The sequence below is a fragment of the Ovis aries genome, chromosome 14 (assembly GCF_016772045.2).
Source record: "Ovis aries strain OAR_USU_Benz2616 breed Rambouillet chromosome 14, ARS-UI_Ramb_v3.0, whole genome shotgun sequence".
In the NCBI taxonomy this organism is placed as follows: Eukaryota; Metazoa; Chordata; class Mammalia; order Artiodactyla; family Bovidae; genus Ovis; species Ovis aries.
In genome coordinates, this window is record NC_056067.1 from 51431105 (window position 1) to 51450889 (window position 19785).

A 19785-nucleotide genomic window follows, 5' to 3' on the forward strand; every position below is an offset into this window, starting at 1 on the left:
CTCTGCCTCCAGCGCCCCCAGTCCTGCCCCGGGGGGCCAGGCGCCTTGGTCACCTGTGTAAAAGCGCCTCCCTAATGCCCAGACTCTGAGAATCCTGAGAGGAAGAGGGGAATGGAGGTAGGGGCCTCTCCCCTCTAATGAGCACTTTAGAAGGGCCCCAACCGGTTTGGGGAGCTGGACAAGAGGAGGGGGTGCCCTGAGCTGAGTCAGAGGCCCGCCCAGAGACAGCGGGAAGTGTGGCCCCCCCACCTTGCTATGGGTGGAGGGCAGAGGTTAAAGGTCTCAGCCAGACCCTTTCCTCTCTGAGCAAAAACAGGAAAATAACTGCTATGTGAGAAAGGATTTTTGGATGTCAGGAGCTGCCTATATAAAGTATAAACATTTTATACACATTAAATTATTTGATCTTTACAGCAGCTTACAGAGAAATTACTATCTCCATTTTATAGTCAGGAAACTGAGGCTGAGGGGAGCAAGCATACCCAGAGTCTACACATGTTGTTAATGTGAGCAACATATCTGTTCTCTGGAAAATCCATAGTCTTTACCATTAGGCTTACTGTCATTCAAGCCAGGAAGTCCCTGAGAGATCATTCGAAAAGATAGTAACAATAATAGCTAACACTGATAGGAAATCTACAGTGTAGGCAGTGTGCCAAGCACTTCATGTATATGAACTCATTGGATCATCACAACACCCCATTATTATTTCTATTATTCCCATTTTACAGATGAAGAAACTGAGGCTGGGAGAATTCAAGCACTTTATTCTGGGTCTCACAGGGCAAGTGGTTTAAATTCAAGGCTGTTCTAATCCAAGGAGCTGAGAAACCCTGCCCCACATATTTGTTTGCTTCTCTCTTATGAGTTACAAAAATCTCCTCCTTCCAGGCTCCCAGGACCTTTATCCTGCCTTGCTCCCTGACCTCTCCAGGGACCAGAACTAACCGCAGATACCTCAGCCCAGAAACTCACTGGTTCCCCCAGAAAACAGAAGTCAGATTCAGAGAAAAAAGATTTTTATTTAAGAAGCTTGAGGGGGCTAGTAAGGGAGGGGAAGAGGAGAGAGGCCCCAGTGATGGCACGGCTCCCCTCACCCCACCTAGTGCATTCTTAACGGATGTAAGCTGTGGCCTGAGAGGCAGGGTCGGTCAGGAAGGGGGTGTCTGGATCCCACAGCGCATGTTAGCTGGAACAGCAAAGTCTGAAACGAAGAAGCTAAGAGTGAAACAAAGGGGCCCAAGCAGACCATCTGTCTTCCCCTCTGCCCCACTGGGGACCCAGACATCCCAATAGTTCTTCTTCTTTGAGAAAAGTCCAGACCCTCAGCACCTCCTCCCTCAGACCCAGGTGTCCAGACCCCCAGCTCCTTCCCTCAGATCCAGGAGTCCAGATCCTCAGCCACTCACCTATCTGCTGAGGTTTAGGCAGGTTCAGTTTGTTCATGACCTTGACAAACTCCTCACAGCTGAGGGTGAGCCGAGGGTTCAGCGTCCGTTCCTCCTCCACAGTGGACACTGTAAGCCCTAATGGCCAAGGGAGTGGGGAGGAATGCCAAATTGTACAGTGCTTCTGGCCTCCCAGAACTACATTTCCCAGGAGGCCTCAGGGTACATTTCTGGCCCAGGACTAACAGATTGCTTTCCCCCTAACCAATAGGCACTATGGGAAATGTAGTTTCCCAGTTCCTTAAGGTCTATAAGGAAGTCCCAGGAAAGCCTATGCCTTCCGGAATTCCAGGCATTATATTTTCTACATCTACCCTCTGTATACCTCAGCACTTGATTTTTTTGGCCAGAGGAATTCCTGGGACTTGTAGTCCGAGAGCCACACGAGTATGACAGCAGTTCAGTGCTCCCCCTCAAAAGCTAAATTATGTAAATCCCACAACTCCTCCAGGAAGCCCTCACCGTGGTAATCATGAGCAGGGTAGATCAGACAGTTTCCTGGAAGAGTGAAGATCTTTTCATGAACTGAGTGGTACAAGGTCTTAGCACAGCCTGGGGAAGGAAAAGTTCAGAGGTCAGTGGAACAACAGGTTGAGAGAAGCTCCCAAACTGCTTCCCTTCAGGAAAAAGACAGGAGGATAAAAATCACTGTAGCTAAACCTTCTCCCTCATTTTCTGCCAGTAGCCCTTTGGGTAGAGAAGGAGAGGGAAGGGAATTCTAGGTAAGTGGAACAGCACATGCAAAGACTTGGGGAATGGTAAGAATTCAGCAGGACTGTAAAGAAGGTTGGGATAGGACCCTGAAGCACCAAGTCCCCTCGCTCTGGGGGTGCTAAGGAAGGATTCTGGGCAGGGAAAGTGGACTAGAAGGTAAGAAATTGAAGACATGAGGCAAAGGAGGATAGAGCCATAGTTTTGGCAAGAAGCTCTGAGTCCTAAATTGGGACAGGAGCAAACCTCTCAGAATGTTCTGCCATCTTTTCTTTCATCTTTTCTTTGATCTCATGACTGTGTTGGATGAATAAATGGAAGATTAGGAGCTTCAGAGAGAAAAAGACAGAGACCAAGATGGAAAGATAAGCAAAGAGGAAGCAAGAAGCAGCCTGGGGACATGGCTACCCACAGCCAGCTCACTAAGGCTCTTTTCTCTCATTCAGCCTCACCCTGCAAGGTGGCTGAATCCTCCCAATCTAGTGTCCACCCCATTCACACACATACTCAAAGGGCAGCTGGACCCTGACACCGTGAAACTAAACACCCTTCCCACAGTGAAACTTCTTAACGTAATTGCCCCCAGCAGCTAAACCCCAAATGTAACATCGTGCATGCTCAGTCACTCAGTGGTGTCCAACTCTTTGCAACCCCAAGGACTGTAGCCTGTTAAGTTCCTCTGCCTATGGGATTTTTCAGGCAAGAATATTGGAGTGGATTGCAATTTCCTCCTCCAGGGGATCTTCCCGACCCAGGGATCAAACCAGCATCTCCTGAGTCTCCTGCATTGGCAGGAAGATTCTTTACTGCTGAGCCTCCAGGGAAGCCCAAGGTAACATCACACCTTAGCAATTAAACCACTGGACCTAACCACCTCCTAGCAGCTAAACTCCTTGAGTCTAATCCTGATCCCCTAAAAATCTAACATTTCGTTCATTCATTCGTACAATGGACACTTAAAATCCTGGCATTCACATAACCACACTAAAATCTTGCGTCAGGGAAAAGGGCCTGTGACCTTGCTGGAAGTCTGTCCGCCCGCACCCTCGGATAAGCAGGGCGTCTCCAGTGAAGGCCATGCTGTGGTCATTCAAGACGAAGGTGACACAGCCAGGGGTGTGGCCAGGGCTGGCCCGAGTCTCCAAGGCCTGGCAGAGAAGGAAAGTACAAAGAGTCACCAATAAGCCTATGGTTTTACACTCGTGGTAAAACTGGCCTCAGATGCTCCCACCCCATCCCAGGGTCACATTTAGATAATGTGTACTTTTTTTATTAAAAAAAAAAAAAATGTAAGTTAGATCCTAGACTCAGACATCACTCCAGAGTAAACCCCCAATGAATTACAAACTTAAAACAAGGAAATAAAATCATAAAACTAGAAAAACAACAAACATACAAAGAAATAATAGGTTGGCCAAGAAGTTCATTCATGAAGTTTTTAGCCAACCTGATATATGATCTCTGGTTAGAGAAGAACATTCATCTTAAAAGGCATAAATCATGAAGGGAAAGATCGGTGGTTGGAATTTTAATAAATTTGAGGTTTCAGAATGGCAACAACATCATAAACAAAATTTAAAGGAAATCAACACGCTGGCAAAATATTTTTGTAGCACATACATACCAGACGGTAGTCAGGATACTTTACATACAAAAGGATCTTGCATATCAGTAAGAAAAAGATAAGCACGCTAATAAATATGAAATACCAAACAGACATTTAAAATTATGTCATTGAAATAAAATTTAATGGTGCTATACACAAATATTCAATGGCATGAAAAGATGTTTAATAACCAGTACGTGCAAAAAAAACAAGTTACAAAGCAACTTAAACAATGTCTATTTTAAAAAATGTATTAATTAGCTCAAAATATTTTTTCTTTAGATTCCTCCTATATTATCTTTTTGTTTTACAGTGAACATGCCACTTTGTAATCAAAAATAAAATACAAAATTCAGGATAAACTAAATAAACACTAAAAAAAACCACCAAAATTCTAGAAGGAAATATAAAAGAATAGATCTATATTTATAGATACATATTATATTAATGTTTATATAACATTATGCATTATATCTATAATATAATATATATATATATACATAAAATCTTGAGATAGAAATCCTGAGGCCACAAGGAAAAAACAGGGACCACATAGTTTAACTTCCTTATAGAAAAGGAAAATCAGAGTGACAAAACAAAAAAACTCAGAGACAATGTTAGCAGCATGTATAAGAAAGTGTTATAAAACCAGAATATCTGAACAGCTTCTAAACATCAAGAACCTCCAAAGAAAAATGGCTAAATAAAAGAACAGGCAATTCAGGGAAGAGGGAACAAACATCTGAAAAGATGTTTGATCCCCTTTAAAAAAGGGCAGGGAGAGAGAGATCTAAATTTTAAAACCTTTATTTTTCATTTATCAGATTGGCAACTGTCAGAGTTGCTCAGGGTGTTTGAGACAAACCCTTTCATCCTCTGGGATGTGAGTACAACTCAGAAAAGCCATTTTAGACGGCAGCTAAGCAGCGTCTCGGAGAAGGCGATGGCACCCCACTCCAGTGCTCTTGCCTGGAAAATCCCATGGACGGAGGAGCCTGGTGGGCTGCAGTCCATGGGGTCGCTAAGAGTCGGACACGACTGAGTGACTTCACTTTCACTTTTCATTTTCATGCACTGGAGAAGGAAATGGCAATCCACTCCAGTGTTCTTGCCTGGAGAATCCCAGGGACGGGGGAGCCTGGTGGGCTGCCGTCTCTGGGGTCGCACAGAGTCGGACACGACTGAAGTAACTTAGCAGCAGCTGCAAGCAGCATCTAGCAACATCTCAAAGGCACATATTTTCTGAGCTCTCAAAGCGACTAGTAAGGCTCTGCTGTTAAGAACAACTGACACATAAGCACAAAAACACCACCCAGGGAGCCCTGATTATCTAAATTCCCACATTCAGTTCAGTGAAGCAACTGTCAGAAAACAATTATTACCCCAGTGATCTAACAATCACTTATGAGATTAGTTTCCACTCAATATCACTCCTCCTCTCTTAATAGAGGCTCCTCCCACCAGTTAGCATCCTTGTCCAGGGCAGTCATCTGCTAATTATCAAAGGACACTATGTGCAGACTCTATATCCACAGCCGATATCTGTTTTAACCTTCCCCACTCACAGATCTCCAGTTTGGTTTGGGGCATCAGTGTGCCCAGCAGAAGCACTTTCCCAGTCTCCCTGACAGCTTGGGTGGCCTCTGGTACAGTTCTCTGGCCAATAAGATCTCAGCAAGTATCCTGAGAAATTCTGGGAAAGCTTTTCCCTTCCTGATAAAAAGGGACTGGCACTTGCCCTTTCCGCTTCATCTGGCTCTGAACACAAGATGTGATGGCTGGAGTTGCAGCAGCTATCTTGCAACCATGAAGGAAAAAAAGCCAAGATAATCAACCCCACAAACGATCGTGATGCCAAATCAGAGAATAACTACCTTCTTCTAAATTTCCTGTTATAGGAAAAAGTGAAACTGTTTGTTCAAGCCACTGTATGGTTTTTTCAGTTACTATCTGCCAAACACCTTCTTAGCTCATCCGCACTAGGGTACATGGGCAATGCAAAACAAGTGCAAAGGGAAATCACAAATCTTGCAAAATCTTGTTGGAAAAATCACATCCCCTGACCCCTCAAATTAATATTGCCCTTTGGTAGTGGAGGGATGATATTTCACTTTTTATTTTGTATGTTTCCATACTCTCTGAATTTTTTAAACAAAAAGCATGGAAATTTTTGAACCAAAAAAGGGGATGGATATTCAGAAGAAATGTTCAAAATATTTAACTTTGGTTATAACAAAGCTATGACAAACCTCGACAGTGTGTTAAAAAGCAAAGACATTACTTTGCTGGAAAAGGTCCATATGGTCAAGGCTACGGTGTTTCCATTAGTCATGTACAGACGTGAGAGCTGAACAATAAAGAATTGATGCTTTTGAACTGTGGTGTTGGAGAACTCTTGAGAGTCCCTTGGACTGCAAGGAGATCAAACCAGTCAATCTTAAAGGAAATCAACCCTGAATACTCTTTGGAAGGTCTGATGTTGAAGCTGAAGCTTCAATACTTTGTCTACCTGATGCAAAGAGCTGACTCATTAGAAAAGACCCTGATGCTGGGAAAGATTGAAGGCAGAAGGAGGTGAAGGTGACAGAGGATGAGATAGCTCAATGGTATCTCTGATTCAATGGACACGGACTTGAGTAAACTCTGGGAGATGGTGAGAGATAGGGAAGCCTGACGTGCTGCAATCCGTGGGGCCACAGAGTCGGACATGACTTGGCAACTGAACAACAACAGCAAATAACATGGGTATTGGCCAATCAGAAGGGCATCAGTTGTAAACAACCAGTAATTAGAGTATATAGGGGCTTCCCTGGTGGCTGAGCCGTAAAGAATCTGCCTGCAATGCAGCGGAACTGGGTTCAATCCCTGGGTCGGGAAGATTCCCTGGAGAAGGAAATGGCAACCCACTCCAGTATTCTTGCCTGGGAAAGCCCGTGGACAGAGGAGCCTGGCTGGGTCCACAGGGTTTCAAAAGAATCAGAGTGACTAAACAACAGTTAGAGCGTGTACGGTTGACCCTTGAACAACTCAGATTTGAACTGTGCAAGTCCATATATAGGAGGATTTTTTTTTTCAGTAGTAAATACTACGGTACTACCCAACCTGGCTTAGTGAATCCATGGATGTGCAGAAAATACAGATAGAAAGACCGACCGTATCAAGATATACCCCGATTTTTGAATGTGGGGAGGGTCAGTGGCCCTAACTCCCTGAGTTCTTCAAGGGTCAACAGTATATGGCATATTAATTATGTGATGTGTATAAATTACACAAAATTTTAATATAAATTGAACACAATCCTGCCTGCCACAGGGATCAAAACCTCCCAGGCCCTTAATGACTAAGTCTGTGTCACAGGTGGCTTTACTAATGGTCTGCTGCTAAGTGCTAAGTCACTTCAGTCGTGTCCGACTCTGTGTGACCCCATAGATGGAGGCCCACCAGGCTCCCCCATCCCTGGGATTCTCCAGGCAAGAACACTGGAGTGGGTTGCCATTGCCTCCGTATTTATCTTTCCCTTCTCTGGAATATCTAGAATTTACCTTCTCTATCAACCCCCATAATCCTGTCCATCCCAGGCCTCACCTGCTTGGGCCAACCACCAGCCTCCTCCCTGGCCTACCAGCCTCCGGTCTACCTCCTACATGACCTGAGGGGGCTTTTCTACCACCCAGATCCCATTTTGTCCCTGCTCAAAACCCTTCCTAGGGGAGGGGGGTTCAAGAGGGAGGGGACACATATGTTCCTATGGCTGATTCATGTTGATATATGGCAGAAATGAATACCATATTGTAAAGCAATTATCCTCCAATTAAAAATAAATAATTTTTTTTTCAATCCAACAATTAAAAAAACAGAAAACCTCCCCCAGGCTCCCAGGGGCCCCAGGACAGTTCCAGCTCTCCAGCCCTGCTCTGGTGCCTGCTCACGTTTCCAGCCCCATGTCCTGACATCCTCCTTTCTCCAGCTACTTTGAATCCCAGAGTCATTTCCAGAAAACACCGGGCTTCGCCACACTTTTTTGCCCCTGCAACTCCCTCTTCTCCTGTCAGTCTGGGCTGCCTACTTTTCACGGGCCTGATTGACTCCTTTTCAAGGCTCTCTTCTAAGGACTTGACAGGACGGAATTCATTCAGACCTCCCTCACACATCCTTACTCCGTAAGTATCATTCCTGTCCCCACTCTACAGATGAGGAAACTGAGGCACAGGATGAGCATGAACAAACGACACATGACGATATGGATGAATCTCACAGACACAACCCTGAGCCAAAACAAAGAAGTGGGGCAGACATAAAGAGCGACGCGGAGAGGGAGAGGATAAGTGGGAAATCTCAGAGGGCCTGGTGCACAGGAAGGTAAGTGCTATTTCATGAAGCTGAGGTTTCAGTGCTGACCCCAGATGTAAAATATTTCTCTCTCAGTGAAAGCGCATGGCTTAGTGGTTAAGAGCAGTCCCTGGAGCCCTATGACATGGGCTGTAAATCTGGCTCTGCTTTTACCAGCTGTGTGACCTTGGGCAAGCTACTTCACCTCTCTGGGCTTCTCTGCTCATTTGTAAAATGCGGATAATAATTGTCCCCACTTCATAGGGCTATTATAAAGATTAAATTATTTCACGTGTGCAAAGCATTTTATTTTATTTATTTATTTTTTTTGTAAAGCATTTTAAAAATGCTCAGGAAATTCCCTGACAGTCCTGTGGATAGGACCCCACGCCCTCACTGCCAAGGGCCGGGGTTTGACCCCTGGTCAGGGAACTAAGATCCTACAAGCCAAGTGGCACAGCCAAAAAATAAAAATGCCTGGCATACAATAAATTTCAGTATTATAATAATAATGTTTTAAAATTCTAAAATACTGATCTAGCAAAACCACCAAGCCTCCTGGGTTCAAATCCTGGCTCGGCCAACTTTCTCAGGATAACTTTTGGGCAAGTCGCTTTTCCTCTCTGCACTCCCTTCTCTGTAAAATGGGAAAATACTTCTGATCTCACTACAGGGATGTTGTTGTTTAGTCACCAAGTTGTATCTGTCTCTTTGCCGCCCCATGGACTGTAGCCCCCACCAGGCTCCTCTGTCCATGGGATTTCCCAGGCAAGAATACTGAAGTGGGTTGCCATTTTCTTCTCCTAGGGGATCTTCCTGACTCAGGGACCTAACTTGGATCTCCTGCATTGCAGGTGGCTTCTTTACCCCTGAGCCATCAGGGAATCCCTACTACGTGGTTAGGAAGGTTTAGTGAGATTTATTTGTCAGAGAAGACACAGTGGAGGGTCAAGAACCAGGTTCAGCCATAGTAACGCTTCGTCTGGACTGCTCAGTAGTTGTTAAAAGTCTGAATTTGCTGTTGACCCTTATCTTTCGGAGGGTTTCTCAAAAATGTATATTTGTAGCTTCTAATTTAAAAAAAAAAGACAGAGAGAAGGGCTTCCCTGGTGGCCTCCTGCACTGGCGGGAGACATGAGTCCGAATCCTCATCCAGGAAGATCCCACAGGCCATGGAGCCCTTGGGCCACAACTACTGAGCCTATGAGTCGCTCAGAGCCTGGGAGTCGCAACCACTGAGCCCATGTGCAGTGACCACTGAAACCCTCGCGTCTAGAGCCCCTGCTCTACAAACAAGAGAAGCCGCTGCGATGGGAAGCCGAGCACTGAAACTAGAGGACAGCCCATGCGGCAATGAAGACCCAGCACAGCCAAAAATAAGTCAACTTTTCAAAAAAGAAGAAGGCTTGACAGTAGACAGACTACTGCCTGAAGCATGAATAATCAAGTTGATGATGCAGTGGGTGTTCTCCATAAACAGAGCTGCTGCTGCTGCTGCTAAGCCGCTTCAGTCATGTCCGACTCTGTGCAACCCAATAGATGGCAGCTCACCAGGCTCCCCCGTCCCTGGGATTCTCCAGGCAAGAACACTGGAGTGGGTTGCCATTTCCTTCTCCAATACATGAAAGTGAAAAGTGAAAGTGAAGTCGCTCAGTCGTGTCCGACTCCCAGCGACCCCAGGGACTGCAGCCCACCAGGCTCCTCCGTCCATGGGATTTTCCAGGCAAGAGTACTGGGGTGGGATGCCATTGCCTTCTCCCCCAACACCTGCTTCCAGGAAGTGGAATATATGATTCCCAAAGTCTTGTGAGCTACCCACTGAGAATGTACTTCCAGAGCTTAGCACAATGCTAAGTGAGAAACACACACTCAATCTTTATTAACTATTATTAAGTTATTCATTATTATTGCCATCCAGTAGGACCTCCCTAGTGGCTCAGCTGGTGAAGAATCCACCTGCAATGTGGGAGACCCGGGTTCGATCCCTGGGTTGGGAAGACACCCTGGAGAAGGGAAAGGCTACCCACTTCAGTATTCTGGCCTGGAGAATTCCCTGAACTGTATAGTCCACGGGGTCGCAGAGTCCAACACAACTGAGCGACTTTCACTTCACTTCACATCATCCAATACAGAAATAATCTGCATTTAACTTCAGTTAATAGCAAAGGGAAGTTGTTGAAGAACAAGTTAAATGATACCAGGAAGCAACAACCAGACACACCCAGAAAGTGGACTATTCTGCAAGACAACACCCTGGGAGCTGAAAAGTGGGCTATTCTGCAAGACAACACCCTGGGAGCTTCAGAAGTCAGTGTCCGGGGTTCCCCTGGGGGTCCAGTGGTTAAGAAGTCACCTGTCAATGCAGGGAATACAGGTTTGATCCCTGCTCTGGGGAGATTCCACATACCGAGGGCCAATTAAGCCTGTGACCCACAATTACTGAGCCCACACTCTAAAGCCCAAGTTTCGCAACTAGACAGTAGCCCTTGCTCACTGCAACTAGAGAAAGTTCACGCCCAGCAAGGAAGACCCATTGCAGCCCAAACTAATTAATCAATTTATTTTAAAAGTCAATGCCATGGGGCAGGAAGGGTATTAAACTGTTCTAGACTTGTTCAGTCACTTAGTCGTGTCCACCTCTTTGAGACCCCATGGACTGCAGCACACCAGGCTTCCCTGTCCTTCACTATCTCATAGAGTTTGCTCAAACTCTTTGCACACTGAGTTCTAGACTAAAAGAGACTAAATACACATACCAGCCAAATGCCATGTATGAACTTTGATTGGGTCCTATTTAATAAAAGGATAGCTATAAAAATTATGCTTTTGAACTGTGGTGTTGGAGAAGACTCTTGAGAGTCCCTTGGACTGCAAGGAGATCCAACCAGTCCATTCTAAAGGAGATCAGTCCTGGGTGTTCATTGGAAGGACTGATGTTGAAGCTGAAACTCTAATACTTTGGCCACCTGATGCAAAGTGCTGACTGATTTGAAAAGACCCTGATGTTAGGAAAGATTGAGGGCAGGAGAAGAAGGGGACGACAGAGGATAAGATGGATGGATGGCATCACCGACTCAATGGATGTGGGTCTGGGTGGACTCCAGGAGTTGGTGATAGACAGGGAGGCCTGGTATGCTGCAGTTCAGAGGGTCGCAAAGAGTCGGACATGACTGAGCGACTGAACTGAACTGATAAAAATGATTCCTGAGAAACTGGGGAAATTTGAACATGGGCTAGATTTCAGAACTATTTAAGAATTTAAGAACATATCTATGTTGTTAGACATGACAGAGATTTTTTTTTAAAAGAATGGTTCTCAAGGGGGTGTCATAGAGGGAACCTTGAGGGTCTGCAAGATCAAAACTATTAAACTATTTTCATAATGGTGTGAAGAGGCCTTCTGTCCTTTTTCACTCCCATGAGAATTCAGTGGAGTTTTCCAGAAGCTACATAACCTGTGATAATGTCATAACTCTGACAGCTGGATGCTTGTGTATTCTTGTGCTTTAAAAAAAGTCTCAGTTTCAACTTCGGATACAGTAAATGTTTTTTGCATATCAGAATACTTATGTTTTCTTTTTAAAACAGATATGATTGACATATAACCAGTACAGTAAATATTAACAGACAGAATCCAGGTAAACAAGAGCTTTTTAGGGTCCTCCATAAACTTCATGAACTGTAGCTCACCAGTCTTCTCTGTCCACGAGATTTCCCAGGCAAGAATACTGGAGTGTAACCATTCTCTTCTCCAGGGGGTCTTCCAAACCTAGGGATCAAACCCCCATCTCTCACAATGCAGGCAGATTTTTTACCATCTGAGCCACCAGGGAGGCCCTTTATAACTTTTAAGAGGGTTAAGGAATCCTCAGATCAAAACGTTTGAGTTTGAGAACTGCTGATATAGGAAAACAATCTTAGAAGTCTTTAGGGGGGAAAAGTCTGCAACTTAGGTTTTGACTACAAAAGGAGGGAAAAAGTATTAATATATACACAAGAGAGAGAAATAAAGCAAACGTAGTAAAAAATGTCAGCAACCGGTAAACATCAGAGAAAAGATATGAGACTATTAACTGTACTATTCTTTTGATTTACTACAGTTTTGGAAACACCAAAAATAAAAAGTTGTGGGTGGGAGCAGCTAACATGGTGACCTAGCCCAGCCTCGCCTGTTCCTGAAACCTGAGTAATCCTCTGCAGGGATTCTGTGGGACCTGCCTAACCCCACATTCTTTTCAAAAATTTATTCTTCCCGTTCATGATGCATCAAGGGCGTAATACAGCTCCACAGCTGCCCTTTCGCCTATTTCCTGCAGAAATGTGCCTGCTAAGTCGGCTTCAGGCATGTCTGACTCTTTGCGACCTTATGGACTGCAGCCACCAGGCTCCTCTGTCCATGGAATTCTCCAGGCAAGAAAACTGGAGTGGGTTGCCATGCCCTTCTCCAGGGGATCTTCTCCACCCAGGGATCCAGTCCACATCTCTTATGCCTCCTGCACCGGCAGGCAGGTTCTTTACCATTGTGCCACCAACTGCCTGTTATGACCTAGCCTCTGAAGTCAGGCAGGATCACACCTGGGAAGCCCCCTTCAGCGAAATTCAACACAAGAGATGCACGCAAGCACGAGGCTCCTTCACCTGGCAGTTCCCATGGCCCGCACTGCCCCCTGGTGGCAAGTAAACGCTAGCCTTTTCCCACTTGGTTCCCAAGTTCATTTCTCTGCTCCATTATTTAAAATGCACTTGGACATGGTATAACTAACTGCTGTTTCTATACTCGCTAAACTTGAAGATCTAAAGTGTCATTTTCCATTGTAGCTAAATACTCTGAAGTTTCATCAGCTAAACTTACTTTCTTTTGCGAAAAAAATTAAATTTATTTGTTCTGCTTAGGGGGACCAGGTACTTAAAAAAGCATCAAAAAATAAGATGGACGCTGTGTTGTACACATGAAACTAACAAGATACTGTAAACCAACTACACTTCAATTAAAAAAATAAGATTAAGTGATGCATAGATAGAGGCATATGCTGTCAATGTTTTTTCAACTTTTATGTATGCTGAGAGTTTTTCATAAAAATGTTGGTGGGGAGTTTAGACTTGTTCTGGGGCTTCCTGGTAGCTCAGCTGGTAAAGAGTCCACCTGCAATGCAGGAGACTCCAGTTCGATTCCTGGGTTGGGAAGATCCCCTGGAGAATACCCACTCCAGTATTCTTGGGCTTCCCTGATGGCTCAGAAGGTAGAGAATCCACCTGCTGTGTGGGAGACCTGGGTTTGATCTCTAGGTTGAGAAGTTCCCCTGGAGGAAGGCATGGCAACCCACTGAAGTATTCTTACCTGGAGAATCCCATGGACAGAGGAGCCTGGCAGGCTACAGTCCATGAGGTCGCAGAGTCGGACCCGACTGAGCGACGAAGCACAGAACAGCATGCAGACTTGTTCTACAATATTTCATTCCAAATAGGAAGAACCGCTGAAATCCTCAGGTGGGCCAAATGAGAATCGCCTGTGCGGTTTTAAAGTCTACTGATTTCTGGTGTCTGCCTCAAACAATTAAATCAGAATCTCTTAAGTGGGACCTGGGGATTAGTATCTTGAGCAGCACCCTCTCTGCATCAGTATGTGAAAGTCACTCAGTCGTGTCTGACTCTTTGCAACCCCATGGGCTTCTCCAAGCCAGAATCCTGGAGTGGGGAGTCTTTCCCTTCTCCAGGGAATCTTCCCAACTCAGGGATCGAACCCAGGTCTCCCACACTGCAGGTGGATTCTTTACCAGCTGGGCCACCAGGGAAGCCCAAGAATACTGGAGTGGGTAGCCTACCCCTTCTCCAGCAGATCTTCCTGACCCAGGAATCAGACCGGGGTTTCCTGCATTGCAGGTGGATTCTTTACCAACTGAGCTATCAGGGAAGCTACATCAATATATGTAACAGGAAAGACTGACTTTCGGAATCTGCCACCCCTCATGGGAGCTGCTGGAAGGTTTACGTCTCAATCATTGCTTAATAAAACAGAAAGTCCATTCTACAATGAAACCATCCATATGCGGTCCACTGTGAACACAAAATCTACAGCCAGTTCAAAAAAACTGGTGGTTTCTACTAAAGTTAAATGTGTGTCAGTTCTAAGACCCAGCAAGTCCACTCCCTGGAATTGAGGGTAATGCCCACCATTACCATTGAGGGTGATGTTCAAGAATCTTCAAAGCAGTGTTATACATAATAGGCCAAAACTGAAATCAACCATCCAAAGGATATATAAACTGTCATCAATTCACATGATAAAATGCTCTACAGCAGGGGCTGGCAAACTATGCGCCACATTTGGCCTGCCACTTGCTTTTATAAGCCCTGGGAACTAAGAATGGTTTTTCTTTTTGATGGTTGGGAAAAAAAAAATCAAAATAAGAATGGCATTTCATGACACTTGGAAATTATTGAAATCCAATTTTCAGGGGCCATAAATAAGGTTTTCGTGGAGCCCAGCTGTGCTCATTCACGCCTGCACTGTCTGCGACTGCTTTCACGGCAGCAGGAGAATTAAGTAGTTACAACAGGGATCATGTGGCCTGCAAAACCAAAAAGATTCACTATCTGGTCTTGGGCAGAAACAGCGTGCCGGCTACTGCTATACAACACAAAAGGGAAGAACTACAATTATACAGAAGCATATGCAGAGTGAAGGAAGCAGACACAAAGAGCACACACGGATCCCTGTTTATCAAGTCCAGCACAGACAGAACCAGTCGGATTAAATAAGTCAGAACGGTCCCTTCGTGTGACTGTCAATGGCCAGGAAGGGGGACGCGGAAGACTTTTGGACCAGTGGGCTTGATTTGGATCTGGGCGGTGGATACTCCAGGATAGACATACGTAAAAAATTACCAGGCTGCACGTGTATAATATGAGCCCTTGTTATTATAATATGCATGTTACAATGAAACTTTTTAAAGTGGAGGGGAGGGAAGTGAGAGGGGAAGAAAAGTGCCCATCTCCAAAGGTTTATAAAGAACTCAGATGAAAAACAAACAAAAATGCTGAATAATCATAAAGACAGATAATAAAAAGTGTTGCTGAGGATGTCGAGGAACTGCAACCTTCACACAGGTGATGGGAACATAAGATGGTACAGCCAGGACCTCCCCGGTGGTCCAGTGGTTAAGAATCTGCCTGCTGATGCAGAGCACGTGGGTTTGATCCCTGGTCAGGGAACTAAGCTCCCATATGCCTCTGGGCAGCTACGCTCGTGCACCACCGCTAGTGAGCCTGTGAGCTCCAGAGCACGCACAGCCACACCTAGAGAGAAGCCTGTGGCCATAATGAAAGACCCCACATGCCTCAACTAAGACCCAACACAGCCAAATAAACAAATATTTTTAAAAATGTTTATTTAAGGGCTTCCCTGGTGGCCCAGATGGCAAAGAACCTGCCTGAAACGCAGGCGACCCAGGTTCAGGCTGTGGGTTGGGAAGATCCCCTGGAGAAGGGAACGGCAACCCACTCCAGTACTCTTGCCTGAAGAATTCCATGGAGCCAGGTGGGCTACTCAGTCCATGGGGTCGCAAAGAGTTGGACATGACTGCGAGACTAACACACACACACATTTTTTTTTTAAAGATCAATTTGAAAAAAATAAAATTGTATAGACACTTTGGGTAACAGTTTTTTTTTTTTTTTGGCTGCACTGGATCTTGGTTGAGGCATGTGAACTCTTAGTTATGGCATGTGGGATTTAGGTCCCTGACTAGGGATCGAACCTGTGCCGTCTGCATTGGTAATGCAGAGTCTTAGCCAGTGGACCACCAGGGAAACCCTGGGTAACAGTTTCTGATAACAATTCCTCAAACTGTTAAACAAAGTTAGCATATGATCCAGCAATTCCATCCCATGTATACACCCAAGAGAGATGAAAACACACACCCACACAAAACTTATTCATGAATATTCATAGCAGCATTATTCATAATACCCTCAAAGTGGCAACAATTTAACTGCCCATCGACTGATGAATAAATAAAATGTGATATATCCATACAATGGAATACTATTCAGTAATAAAAAGAAATGAAACATTGGATACATGTTACAACACGGATGAACCCTGACAAATTATGGCAAGTGTTACAGTCACAAAGACCACATATTAGATGATACCATTTCTATGGAATATCCAGAATAAGCAAATCTATAGAGACTGAAAGGAGATTAGCGGTTGCCTATAGCCGTGGGAGTGAAAGAAGGGCACACTGGGGTGACAGCTAAGGGGTGCAGAATCTTCTTTCTGGAGTGAGGAAAATATTCTAAAATGAATTGTGGTGAAGGATGTGCAACTCCGAATATACTAAGTCACTGAATATGTATTTTAAATGCGTGAACTGGATGGTATGTGAACTATATCAATAAAGCTGTTTAAAAAAACCAAGCACTGAGAGTTCCCTGGTGGCCCAGTGGACTGGACTCCATGCTTCCACTGCTGTGAAAAGTGAAAGTGAAACTGACTCAGTCGTGTCCGATTCTCTGTGACCCCATGGGACTACACAGTCCATGGAATTCTCCAGGTCAGAATACTGGAGCAGGTGGGTAGCCTTTCCCTTCTCCAGGGAATCTTCCCAACCAAGGGATGGAAACCCAGGTCTCCCACATTGCTGGTGGATTCTTTACCAGCTGAGCCACAAGGCAAGCCCAGTGCCGTGGCCCCAGTTTAATCCCTGATCAGGGAACTAAGATCCTGCAAGCTGCTCCACATAACCAAAAAAAGAAAAGCACTAAAACAACCTTCCATAGCTAAAGCCTCCCACACTGATTAACTGAAAACATCACTCATCCAATATAACAAAGGGCTGACCTTGACACATAACTCCAACTGTTTCTAACACCTCTAATGCTTGTTAGAACCTGCCTATTAAACACAGTGTACATAAATGTCCAATGCATTTTCTTTTTACTTCCTTCCAGGAAAAGACTTGAAATAAAGAAGCTGTGACCAGTGGAGCTAAACCCTCTGATCCCAAATTAGGAGTCTGGGATTAACATATACACACCACTATACAGGGAGGCCTGGCGTGGGGCGATTCATGGGGTCGCAAAGAGTCGGACACGACTGAACGACTGAACTGATACAGAAAATAGATAACCAACAAAGACCTACTGCATAGCAGAGGGAACCCTACTCAATATTTTGTCATAACTCGAGATGGGAAAAGACTCTGGAAAGAATGGGTCACTGAGTCACTTTGCTGTACACCTGAAACACAACATTGTAAATCAACTAAACGCCAATATAAAATAAAAATTAAATTTAAAAAGTAATGATAAACCTTCCGATCTCACACACAGACCTCGTGTCCACAAAATCTTCTGACTCAGATAAACTGATTTCGTTTAGCAAAACCTGGAGGCAAAGTCCTCACCCTGTCATCTAACATTCTGTCTACAAAGCCAGCCAAACTCTCTTCAGTGTTTCGAAACTCTGATCAGAAATGAGTTCTGCCAGCTGTTTCCCCTTCCCCCTGAGGGCAACTCCCCCTAGCACCCTCCTCACCCATCATATTGCCCTGGGTTAAAATTCTGGCCGGAACCCTGCTGATATTGCTGGTTGCAAGAAAAAGGAGGTAGGAACCTTCAGACCATTGCTGTGTGAGGCAATAGTGGGGCTGGAGTTAGGGTGAGGCAAGCAGGCTCCTAAAGGGGCTCAATATTTAAGGAGGCACCCACTCGAAGGTGCCAGCCCTGTTGTTTCATAGACGTGAGAATGAGCGCCTCCTTAAGTGTTGCGCCCGGGGCACCTCACTTGCCTCACCCTAGTTAGTCCTTGCTCTGGGGCTACTGGATGCACCTTCTTCTATCTATGACCTTGGAATTCCAGCTCCCAGTCAAAACCTAACCCAACGGCAAAGGAGTTGCCACAAGGTTACAGAAAACTCTTAAGTGTTGTTGACTTAAGGGGTTTGGTCAGAGACACACCTGCCAGAGACTCTTGGCCCACTTTTCCACCTGGATTTATGGTGCCCTCCTCCCAGAGACAGAAACTCCTCCAAGAGACAGATAGGAACTCAGGCCTGGCCGCCCCTCCTACCCCAGGTCTCAGAAGCCCAGGCCTCCATCCCCACTTCCCTTTAGCACAGGAAGTCCAGGCCACCTCCCTCTTAGGCCCAGCATCCAACTCACGAAGCGCCCGAACTGGATGGAGTCTCCATCCTCAATGTGCCAGTCAGCCTGGGCCCCGCTAAGGCGGGAGATGACAGACTGGCAGCCGGGAAGTAGGGACCGGAGCAGCCCGGAGCCGGTAATGTGGTCCGCATGGCAGTGGGTATTCACTGGGAGAGAGAGGAGGGCCAGGTCCGGGAGGGCACAGACAGGACCCGGGATTCCAGCCCCCAGCGCCCGCCCCCGCCCGCCCTGAGACCCAGGAGTCCGGGTCTCCGGCTTCCCGCTCCAAGCTGCGGCCCCGCGCCCTCAGACCCCAGGAGCTCCGCACTGACCCGCATACAGCAGCCGCAGCCCCAGCTCCTTGACCAACTGGGCATCTCGTTGCGCTGTCTCCAGAACCGGGTCGATCAGAACCGCCTCTCGGGACTCTCGGTCCCCCAGAAGATAAGTATAGGTGCAGCTCTTGGGCTCAAACATCTGGGAAGCGGGGCGGGTACAGCTAAGAGCGCAGAATCGGACTTCCACTCATTGCGGGCCCAGGAGTCCGGGCCTCAACTCGAGTGTCTTCCTAAGATCTCGGCCCAGAAACTCCAGACCCGTTTTACTGTCTAAACCAAAGAATTCCAACATCCATCCGTCGCCAAATTTGGGTCCCCATCACCCATTCTGAAATAGAGGCAGGTTGCCGGCCCCAAGCCCGGGGGATTCCAGAACCACCCCACCCTCACCTCCCCCCACCACCACCTTTAAAGGACTCAAGAGTCTAGCCCCACACCACTTCCTCCAAGATCTAGGATTGGGGCCAGGGTATCTCTCCGGATTTAAAGGACCCAGGAGTTCCGCCCTTGCACCCGCTCAGGACCCAGTAATCTTGCTCCCGGGTCCAGCCACAGCGAACCTGCCGTAGGAGAACGGCGGCTCCAGACCCTGTGTGTTGACTGAGCCGTCGGCCGGCGACCTTCAGTGCAGACCCCGCCATGGTGCCCAAGGCAGAGTAGGGACGGAGCGGAGGACGAATGCCCGCGGAAGCCCGCTGCTCCGCTGGCTGACCCCGGAGGGGCAGGGCGGGGGCGGGGCCCGCCTTAAAGGAGCCGCGACTGCCCGGACCGAGGGCGGGGCTGAGCAGAGCGAGGCTGGCGAGTTTGGAAAGACTGAAGAGAGGAGACAGCAAGACCCGGAGAAACAAAGAACAGTCACCTCACACCGGCCTGAATGGCCATCATCAAAAGTCTATGAACAATAAATGATAGAGAAGGTGGGGAGAAAAGGGAACCCTCCTACACTGTTGGAAGAGTTACAACCGCTATGTGGAGAACAGTATGCTGCTAAGTCGCTTCAGTCGTGTCCGCCTCTGTGCGACCTCACAGACGGCAGCCCACCAGGCTCCCCCGTCCCCGGGATTCTCCAGGCAAGACCACTGGAGTGGGTTGCCATTGCCTTCTCCAATGCATGAAAGTGAAAAGTGAAAGTGAAGTCGCTCAGTCGTGTCCGACTCCCAGCGACCCCAGGGACTGCAGCCCACCAGGCTCCTCCGTCCATGGG

General features: G+C 46.4%; 1 protein-coding gene across 2 annotated transcripts; it reads right to left on the reverse strand.

Moving 5' to 3' along the window:
- Positions 1 to 1002: 1002 nt before the first annotated feature.
- ETHE1 (ETHE1 persulfide dioxygenase) lies at positions 1003 to 19261 on the reverse strand. Of its 2 annotated transcripts, XM_027978406.2 has the most exons (7): positions 19142 to 19261; positions 18576 to 18720; positions 18262 to 18410; positions 3178 to 3307; positions 1911 to 2000; positions 1410 to 1526; positions 1003 to 1204 (listed from the first exon to the last, which is right to left on the reverse strand). In XM_027978406.2, exons 1-7 carry the CDS (start codon positions 19220 to 19222, stop codon positions 1152 to 1154), a joined length of 765 nt encoding a protein of 254 aa, XP_027834207.1. In that variant the 5' UTR covers positions 19223 to 19261; the 3' UTR covers positions 1003 to 1151. The 2 variants fall into 2 exon arrangements, with proteins under 2 accessions (XP_027834207.1, XP_060254093.1); XM_060398110.1 differs by lacking the exons at positions 18262 to 18410; positions 19142 to 19261 and having other exon boundaries at positions 18576 to 18729.
- Between the last annotated feature and the right edge of the window lie 524 nt (positions 19262 to 19785).